This window comes from Parasteatoda tepidariorum, chromosome 2 (genome assembly GCF_982258835.1).
Source record: "Parasteatoda tepidariorum strain Cologne lab strain chromosome 2, Ptep-v5.0, whole genome shotgun sequence".
Classification (NCBI taxonomy): domain Eukaryota; kingdom Metazoa; phylum Arthropoda; class Arachnida; order Araneae; family Theridiidae; genus Parasteatoda; species Parasteatoda tepidariorum.
Genome location: NC_141756.1, coordinates 24,095,794 through 24,107,075, shown reverse-complemented (window position 1 = coordinate 24,107,075; position 11,282 = coordinate 24,095,794). Strand labels below are relative to the sequence as shown.

Here is an 11,282-nt window from a genome sequence, read left to right as displayed (position 1 = left end):
TATATATATATATATATATATATATATATATATATATATATATATATATATATATATATATATATATATATATATATATATATATATATATATATATTTATATATATTTTTTTCCGGTTTTTTAATTAACATTTCATGATTTTTTTTTTTTTTAATTTTTTTTATTTATTATTATTTTTAATAAACTGTTGTTTGTTATTTTTTACTTATTATTTCCCCCCCTTTTTTTCATATGTCTTTTATTTTTCTTTGTTTTATTCTTCGTTGGACCTATATATATATATATATATATATATATATATATATATATATATATATATATATATATATATATATATATATATATATATATATATATATATATATATATATATATATATATATATATATATATATATATATATATATATGATAGATAGATAGATAAATGCATGTTTCCTATCTTTCCATCCATTTCCTTTCGAAAGTTAAATTTATGAATAAAATTTTAGCTGTTGTCAAAAACCATTTTAGAAATCTTTATTCTCATTTTATGCGGAGTGATAAAAAATCCGTCCTCTGCATCATATTTTATCCGACAAAAATATAAATAAATAATAAGACACCGTCACTCATTTTTTGATCAATCGGTCAAACAGCTGAAGTTGGCGACATCTGCCAAATGTCATTGGCGTCAAACGAGGGGCCATAAAAAGTAGCAACCCTGCTAGCCGAAGGGAAAAAGCTCTTCTGACTCCGTCTCCGGCAAGATAGTGGATGGATTTTCGCGTAGTGCACCTCTCATCTTTAAAAGAGGAGCAAGAGCTCCTCTTCCATCTAATTGAGGATGCCTGGCATCGTAGTATTCAAGAGGAGATGGTCAGTAGGATCGGATGATTTCATTGTCCCGGCTGTCATCTTACTTATCCTACATACCTCATGGTAAATAGTTGTTTCTTTCATTGTTGTCATTTCTCTAGCTTTGGCTATTGATTAAGTTCCTTGCTCCGTATCTATGCTATGGGTGATAGAACAGGGTCCCTTGTTCTTCGCGCCCAACCGAGAACCCCCCTATGTTCTAGTTTTTTTATGTTGGGGACTGCGAGATTAGAGGATACCAAGGTTAACAGATGTAATAAGTAGGTTTAAAAATGGTGTTGCTATTGTTGTAAAAGCGCCAATACCATAAGTATTACATTCTTTAGCAATGAACTGTTGGCATTTTTGTTTGCTTTGGTATCGTCATGATGAAATATAGGTCACCATTTCGAAAAGAGGTTTTTTAGGAAATATTAAATTCGATATTGTAGATATTCTGAAAAAATATTTAAAATGAAATGCATTAAATCCTTATGCATTATATCACTTAAAAAATTCGGGAAAACAAATCAAAACATGGCATAAAGATTTTTTTTTTTGGCATATGTTTTTTTAAAGTCTTTTTTTTCTTCAAAAAACTACCACAATTGTAGTTTATGTATTCTATTAAGTTTTACAAATTCTATCTAACTTTTAGTTCACAGAGCTTTTAACTATACGTGTTGATCTTTAGAAGAATATAGCATTCACTAAGAGATAAAGAAAAGTGTTATAAATATGAGGGAAAAAATATGAGATTTGCATAAACATTTTGCTCCATCCATTCTTTATCGCAAGTATTTTTTCAACCTCCAAAATATATCAATATTTTTATTAATACACAAGTCTTTATAAATAACACGCATGTGGTAGTTAAAATGCATTTATTTTCAGTTTACTATACGAACATCGAGTTTTAAAAATGATATGATTATTCAAAAAATATAGAACTGCGATTGTGATTATCAAAATCAGAGGGAGTATTCTGACGCGCATGTATCCCTTTGCCACGTAGACGGAACTTAAACATTAAGTAATAAGTTTGTTAGTATTTTTGCTTTCTGAAAACTTTTCGAAACTTCCAATTTTTTATTCTAATGATTAATTAAGGATACTAATCTTATCCCCTACATTTTTTACAGTCTTTACGCTCTACGAAACTTATCTATGTTGTTTGCAATAAGCTTTCAAGCGAATGAAAATTAGAAATAAGTTAGCTCTCTCTGTATGATAATCATTTGTGAGATTTGTAATCAATACCATCAGTAAAATGCATAAAAGGATTAGTGATTGAACTCTATAACAGTAAGCTTCTCTCTATACATGTATACTATAATTCTAAACTTCTTTATATACATGGATATTATAATTGTAAACTTATCTATATACATGCATGCTATAATATTAAATTTCTCTATATACACGCATACAACACTGTAAAAAAATCTGAATAAAAGTACAGTATAATCCATCTGTTAAATTCATATTACCGTAAAATCCATTTTTACCATAAGATATTATTCCCTAATTTTTACAGTAATATTTATTTAATTTAAGTTATTCCGTGATTTTACCGTAATTATTACTGCAAAAAATTACGATATCTCAGAGGTTTTGTTCCGTAACATGTTCCGATAAAATGTACCATGAAATACCATACGGTAAAGTATGGTATTTCATGGTACATTTTACCATGAATTTTTTACAGTGTAAATTTTCTATACATGCATATGATAAAATTAAGCTTCTTTCGTTATCTACATGCATACTATATTAGTAAAGAACTCTGTATACTAACATAATTGAAAACTTCTCTATACACGTACATACTATAATTTATAATAGAAAGTTTCTCCATATGAATGCCTACTGTTACAAGAAAACTCTTCCTACAAACATGCATACTAGAGAAGGAAACTTTTCTCTATGCATGCATACTATAATTGGAAACTTATCTATGTATACACAAATATTATAAATGAAGGGCTGGGAGGTAGATAGAACTTAAATTGTCCAAAAGTTACATTTAAACATCGAATTAATCTTTATTTCTAGCAAGAAATTTTAAAAGTTTTCTGAATTTCCGTCATATAACAGACAAATACAGATGATACACGGAAACATCTTATTTCCTGCATGGAAATCACGGTATTTGTCGCCAAAAATATTTTTATAAATGCTCTCCTAAACAGTTTTAAATAGTGGCTTATCATTATATTCCCTCAAACCCTTTTATTATAATATATAATTATAAAATAAAAATTTGTATTGCATATGGATACAGTTAAAAATATGATCATTAGATATCCTAGATATCTCTAAACCATAATTTTATGAAATTTGGAACTTTCAAAATTATTTTTTATTGCATGTAAAATACGCAAAATTAAGTAATAAAACAAGATAAACCTTTTATTATAATATATAATTACAAAATAAATTTTTTTACTGCATATGAATACAGTTAAAAATAAGATCATTAGATGCCTTAGATATCCCTATACCATAATTTTATGAAATTTGGAACTTTCAAAATTATTTTTTATAGCATGAAAAATACGCAAAATTAAGTAATAAAACAAAATAAACCAAAAACATATTTTAAAATCAATGAATCTTGGGCCTTACACTCTATTTCATAAAAATAAATAACTATTATTTACTATTCTTTAACTATTAATACTGATCTATAATATGAAAAGTCATTTCATTAAATGATGCATTAACAATACTGGTAAACTGAATTTAAAGAAAACGCCCTTATGGTAATAAATGTGAGGTATTTGGGAACCATGCCAACGAAAAAATCTTTTATCAATTTAAGAAAACCGAAAAAAAAAGAACTGTTTTTTTGCCTTTTTTTTAGAAAAAAAGTATTCATAAAATTTTATTTAGTTAAACGTTTGAAGTATTTTCTTTTCTTTTTTCATAAACTGGATAAATATTGTGAAGATTATTGTGAAAGCATTTGTTTAAAACTTTTGGTTCAAGCAATTCTTTTACAAATATAATTTATTCTTCGTGATTTAAAAGCATTTGTGTCTTTTACAACAGTTGTGTAAAACAACAATCTGTTCGTAGTAAATATTTAACCCGTATTTACGCCATTACTTGTTTTGCTTAAAATGTTACGTATATTCAACGTAAGGTACCGGAAATCAGTTTATTTTTGTTTCATTTTTATAATTGAATTAGTGTGTTTTATACAAAAAGCTAGATAGAATAATTTTTAAAAAATTTACTGCTTTGTGCTGTAAAGTATTTCGGCAACTCTAATATTTTAATCCAAATTTCCTATACTTAATAATTTAAATTTTTTAATTTATTTTAAAAAAAACTTGCAATTATCTATAGCTTAGAGAAGAAGTTGAATAATTTTCATAGTTTTATATTATCATTATTTTATGTTTCTATTTGTCTTTGATATTTTGACCAAAATATTCAATAATATTCAATAATATTTTTAAATTAATTGCAGCAAATAAAATATGTTATTTTTTGTCCGTTTTCCCAAGTGACGTTATTACACCACAGGACTTATAATCGATATAATTAATTTAATAGTTCATTTAATAATTATCAAATAAGTTGAATTTATCTTACAAGATGTTCTACGCTCAGAAAAAGTATAGTCAAAACTACCAGAATATGGTAACATTTACCGTGTTTTTGGCTCTATGGGAGCATCAAAAACCTAGGTAACTTTTACCGAAGCGCATTGGTAATAAGTTTGATAAAATTAGCAATAAAATAATTTTTTATAACAAATTTGATAAAACTGGAAAAATTTGTACATTTTATTATACCTTAGAGCATAGCAAAAAAAAACATTTATTCTTTTAAGTTTGCTTTTTAGTTTTATATTTTTTACTAAATGTGTATTTACGCGAGCTATAATTTTGAAAAGCAGAATTTCCAATAAACCGTTACCATATGAATGGAAAAATGACCATATGAATGTACAAATTATCAAATTAATAATTTAAATACCGTATATTTTGTCTTATGTTATAATACAATTATAATATGTTTGTATTTTTAATAAATATTATGTATGTATTTTTACCAGAAATGACATTATTATACAGGGCGGTAATTTTACCAGGATTTTTTTCTTAGTGTAAAAGGTTTCATAACTAGAATAAAAATAATAAATTATTTATTAATGCAAAATTTACATTATAAATATTTTACATTAACGTCATGTAAAAAACTAATAATTAAAAAAAAACACTACATAAGTAACAATGATCTAAATTATAAATAAAATTGTTTTTAATAACGAATATTTTAAAAATATCGAATGAAATTGACCTAAACCGAACTTCGCCTCCATACACCAGTTGAGAAAAGCAGGTGATATTCAGAATTAAAAACAAGCGATTTCCAGCATAGCAGATTATCGATTTCTCTTAGTAGGAATATTTGTCACTGATACAAAAACGAGAATAATGTCGTGCCCCACCCCTCCAATCAGGCGCCTTCGGACAACATGTTCATTCGGCAAATCCCCGGGGACAGCTAATAGAATTCAGAATATAGAGCTGTCAGATTCAGATGATGACCAGAATATTTTAGATTACAAAGAAAGTTTTTTTTTCTAAATACTATCATTTCATGCTTTACCTGCCATGTAATAATGCTGCATTTCTTTTGAAATAGAACTAGACATATCAAATAAAAATTTTGTATAAATGTTTTTCATTTTCAAAAAATAAGTATAATAATTATTATAGTAAAAGTATCTATTTCTACTATAATGAAATCCGGATATAGTGAACACTCTATTGTAGTAAACGTTTTTAGTGTTTCTTTCCGGACAATGATTGATAACTACTTAACTAATATTATTTCATTATAGTTGTCAACTGAAAATATAGGTTGTTCATTTATAGTAGACACAAATTTAACTTTTGTAGATATTTAAATAAATGTAACAATGTGGTTAGTCAGTATGATTAGTTTAAAAATATGTGATATCAGATTTTCTTTTCTTCCAAAAATTAAAATATGTTCTTCAAAAATAACGAAAATATAAAAGATAAACAGTTGCAAAATCCCTCCAAAAAAATTTAAATGCTAAACGTCTAAAAAATTCGTTATAGGGAGACAACCACGTCCTTGTATCGACAATATTTTGGAAGTCATTTAATGTTTTTATTAAAATTTACGTTATAAGAAAAAAAACGTTGCTTGAAACGTCATTGTAGAGTGATTCTATTACGTTAGTTAATACTTTATAAGTTGAATTATGAGTTATTGCAATAACTTTTTTCAACAATACATTATGTTAAAAATGTTTTTCAAAAATTTTGGATAGTTGGAAATGCAATAGATAAAGAAAATAGAATATTGTAATGTTGGATTGAAGAAAATTGGTTCTTCTCTTATTTTAAGATCCATTGTTGACTGCCTTTAATTAAATACGTATATGCGTTGCAATACGTAAGCATTAGATATTGGAGGCGATGACGACTTGTTCTTGGAATCACTTATTCTAACAATACTACTGCATTATGCTAAAAAGTGTTTTTCAAAAATTTTGGATTAAGAAAATAGAATATTGGAATATTGGAAAGAAGAATATTGGTTCTCGTCTTATTTTAATATCCATTGTTGAATATCTTTAATTAATTACGTATATGCACTGTAATATGCAGGCATTAGATATTGGAGGTGAAGCCAACTTGTTCATTTCTGCGAGAGAGATTTTTCAAATGGTTTAAAAATTTTGTACTTTAATGTATGACCTTTGGTTAGGTGAATTAAATTTAAAGTAGCTCACCACTACGCAGTTTAAAAGTTCATATAATAAGTCACTTTGAAGTAAACCTTCAAGCTCTCGGCTGAATTAGTTAAATATTTGAAAATTTCAGGTTTTAATTAGCTCTCTCCTTATATAATCTTTTTTAGAAAGCGGAGCAGTTGGTATCTCTAGATATTGGTTGTATAAACGGTAATAATGATGAATACCCAAGAAGCTGCTTAGCTACTTGAAACTGACTATATACATTAATTGAGTCATTCTCAGAATTGCTGATCAAGAGTTTAAGCTACAGCTTGAACCAAATCGGGCCAAAAATGCAATTGGGATTAGAACTTATCAAAATTTTTATTACATCTGTTATTGGGATTAAAAGTAATCAAATAATATAAATACAAGTAGACAAAATAACGATAAAGGTAATTATAATCAAACAATAAAGAATTGTGCTTAAAAGAAATTATGAAATTAGATTACAGAATTCCAGTAATCAGAATATAATTGGGATAATCAGAAATAGAATATTTCATCTGTTCTGAATTGTGTATTTTATTTACATACATTGTGTGTATATAAGTACTTACTACATTATATTACATATTTAAATAGTAAATACATGCATTGCATGTACAATGCGCAAACTAAAAATGGACCACAATGAATTACTTTTAATCTAATAATCTGATCTTCGCATTCTAGGGCTCAATCTTAATAATTCCAAGGGGGTGACCTCAAATATGCTAAATGATAAGTGTAGACGACATTTCAAGTTACGAAATCAGACACAGAATGTACTTTCTCTGAGTAAACATACCTTTTTTTTCCAACGAATTCGGATTTCTAACTCCTGAAATATCCGCTATCTGGAAGTCGCAATCTCTGAAATAAGGTCCCCATAGTTTGGTCAGAAGAGCAGTCCAAAGTTTGAACTCCTTAATGTTAATTTATTTTTACGTTTTTACCCGATCTCGGGAAGTTTTTAAGCGCATTGAAATTTTTTTGCACACTATTATAAAATTTGTCTATCCATAGATAATTCCCTGCAAATTTATATTTTTAGTAAATATTTATTATTTTTTATTATTTTATTTAATATTAGACGAAACAATTTTAAATTGTAAGGTTAAAAAATTTCAGTTTAAAATTTCAATTAAAAATTTCAAATTTTTAAAATTTCAATTTTTTATGGCGAAATACAAAATTTGAGCGAAATTGGTCAAATATTTAGTGAGAAATCAAATTTTAAAGAAGATGTATTTTAAAAATTTGATTTCTCAGGAACTATTTGACCGATTTCACTCAAATTTTGCATTTTGCCATGCACTCTTTCATCCTTTAAAATGATGTAAAAGGTATCTCATAATTCCATACCTTATAATTCAAACATTTTTCGACTATTATTAAATAAAATAATAAATATTTTCTTAATATTACAGAGAATTTTCTCTAAAGAAACGAATTTTATAATTGTGCGCAAAAATTTTTCAATTTGTTTAAAAATTTCTCGTGACTTAGCGAAATATACAAAAAATAAAATTAACATTAAGGGATCCAAACTTTCATGAAGAAAAAAATTCTAGCAAAATCACCATACTTGGATGATAAAGAAATTGCTTGTGAAAGAAGCCACAATTCTAAAAAGTAAACCAAAGTATACAGTATTTGTACTATTCATATTGTAATTTTACCGTTCACTGTTGTTACTGTTTACCGGAAATTTTGCTGTCCAAAATTACAGCTCTAATTACAATACATTTAATAATCACTGCGAATCTCGAAAGTGAATGTAACTAAATAAATGGTTTTTATGCCCTGCTTTAGAGCTATGAATCAATTTACGATTTATTGGTTAATTTTAATCTTTTGATGTATTTGCCTCTTATCAGATAGAAGATCTACAATCTTTTTACACTTCCAGGATTTATTTAAATAAAATTATAATTAACGCTAATAGTAATTATTTGTAATTGTCTATTTTGATTACTTGTAATTATTTATTCTGATTGCGTAATTATAAGATTACTGGAAATCAACTCTTGTTGCGTTTGCAAATAATCATGACCACATGTTATCGGAGATTGTGATTAATTACAACCGAAATCACTTGTAATCATGATTACAAGAAGTTGATTACTTAGTAATTATTATCTGCAACCAATGTCTGTTGTTGTCGATTACTGTAATAGACGCCCAACTCTGGCGTGGACGCGTTAGTAGTCTTCCATTCTTAACATGAGGCGATTTTTCTCTGTTATCATAATGGAGTTGTGTTCTGATAGTTTGGTTATCTGAATTAGGAAATCTGTTGTTAATGGAACATTCTGATATTGACTACTTCAATAAGATCAAAGCCCATTTCAATTTCAACAAAAATGTTTTTATAAAAAACTATGAGGCTAAACTCCCTGTTTGCTACCGCTCACCAACCCCAATGATTACTTCGCAATAATTGTTGTTTCTTGGAAGAAAACAGTTTTTCTAATGAAGTTAAAATTATTCACTTAACATTTGTGCTAAAAGGAATTCTGTTTGCTTACGCTTGTGCCTCCACTTCCCACCTCAAAATATTATTATCTATTAGTATCATAAATATTTAGATCTATTGGTGAACAGAAGTAATTTTTATAAGTAATCATTTTTTAAAATAACATTAATATTGTTATAGAATTACATTTAATTTAATATTTTCACTTATCAGCGGGATATATTAAATAATATTTTTGCTTGCATCTCATTGTGCATGAAGCTGATCGTTAAGTTCTAAACCATTTAACAGATCTCTTTAACTGTAATTCATAACAGTTTATTAATGTTATTTGAGAAAAAATAATAATTGAAAAATAGTTAAAAGTGTTAGACTACTTTTCTAAATAGCCTTAACTTAAAATGTTGCGCAGAATTATACAATAATAATATAAAGAACAATTCTATTAGTTTTAAATTCTTGAATTAAAAGAGTAAAAGTTAGCAGTACAATGAAATAACTTTAAATTAGGGATATAAAGATCTATATTATATAAAACGCTAATACGTATATATCAATAAAACCGATGATATTTCTTTTCTCGCGTTGGCAACAGTTTTCATTTTTAATTGATTGATTTCGGCGCGCAAGAGCACGTAGTGAGCATCATATGGCTAATCGGGTGAATTCTCATCGAATTATCAAAAAATTTCTCACAAAATTATCTTCATCGAAGCCGATGCTTTACATCCGGCTTTCAGTACTATTTCATATTGTTTTACAACACATGGTTTTAGCCCTCTGGTGGGAAAGACTTTAAAACAAAACTTACAACAGTCACTTTTCTCAACAACTGAAATTTAGAATAGTGTGATTAAGAAAAATATGTGAACTGTTTGCAATTTCAAATTAATATTGAAATGCACAGGTTTAGAATTTTCTACAGTGAAAAGTTTTCGGAACTTCAGTGTTCAAAAAAGTATACTAAAGCTAGACGTTAAGAACGTATCCAATGAGCGAGTAAAGCGAGCATCGGATTGCAAAGCAATCCGAAATGAACTGCGAAAGCAGTTCCGAGGGTTGGCGAGTGCCAGCGAGCAGGGGGCGAAGCCTCCTAGTATTATAGAAAAACAATACCCTTATGACTTTTGCTAATTTTATGCTGATGGCAACCAAAACAAAATGGAAATGAATGAGGAAAAACTGGATCCTACCACGTGATTTTTCGGCCAATAAAAATGCACGGGCAATAGTGGAAAGCTGCGACACCATCATTAGATTTTTATATATAGTAAGATAAATAAAAAATGAAGAAAAATTATCACGCTTTACCTCATGGCAAAAAATAAATAAATAATAAGTAATTTAAAAACATAATAAAGGTCTTGATTTTAATAGTAATAGTTAAACAGCTTTATATTTACAACAAGTATGTGTAAATCAATTTAGCAGATTGAATACACATTTTACACATTACGCAATATAAATTGGTATAATAAAGAGCAGGCATTGATTATTGATTTTTTTTAAATATTTACCTATTTAAATTTTAAAGAAAATTTTACTTTTGCGTAAAAACTTTATTCTACAGATTTCTACAGTTAGAAGTCTAGAAAGTTTATATTTTTTGAAATAATTTTTTTAACTCATAATGAAGCAATGATAATTTATAAGCCTACTTATTGTTAACAGGAGGAGAGTCACATGTTCTGGTACTAAATTTCGTCTGATAAATCAAAAGCTAACTTTCGTAAGATGTTGTGCACTTGATTTCAAATTTCATGTAATAATATAATTTTTAAGAAGAAAAAAAAAAGTTTTTTTCCTTTGTAAAATTTTTAATCTTCTGAACTTTGCTTTCATGTTTTCTCAGTTATTTTAAATACTTATTAAAAAATGCTCATGTGAGATTCAAATCGGTTAGAACCAAATTTTTGTTTAGTTTTATAAAAATAAATATTCCATTTCAGAGCATTTTTACCGTACAGTATTTTGTACTTCATTTTATAAGTATATGTTTTAAATATTTATTAGTGTCACTTTAATCATTACTTTAATCATTAGCATATTATTTAAATATATAAAGGATTCCAAATGCAACAATGACAAAAACGCTTTACCCCATCGATCAATTTCTTTCAATTGCAGAATGTCCACCTTTAAAAAAGAGTGCACTTAATGATTGGTCTCAAAGGTTGTTGCTAAAACAGACTAAGA

The 11,282-nt window shown here is 27.0% G+C and overlaps 1 protein-coding gene across 2 annotated transcripts in view; it reads left to right on the top strand.

Moving 5' to 3' along the window:
- The first annotated feature begins 693 nt into the window (after positions 1–693).
- Positions 694–11,282, top strand: part of inaE (inactivation no afterpotential E) — a 112,008-nt gene continuing 101,419 nt past the window's right edge. The window contains exon 1 of one of the 2 annotated variants that reach the window (XM_016072791.4): positions 694–921. In XM_016072791.4, the coding sequence (XP_015928277.1) occupies positions 827–921 (95 nt within the window). In that variant the 5' untranslated portion in view covers positions 694–826. The remainder of the gene's footprint in view (positions 922–11,282) is intronic. The other variant, XM_016072792.5, reaches the window with a different exon arrangement.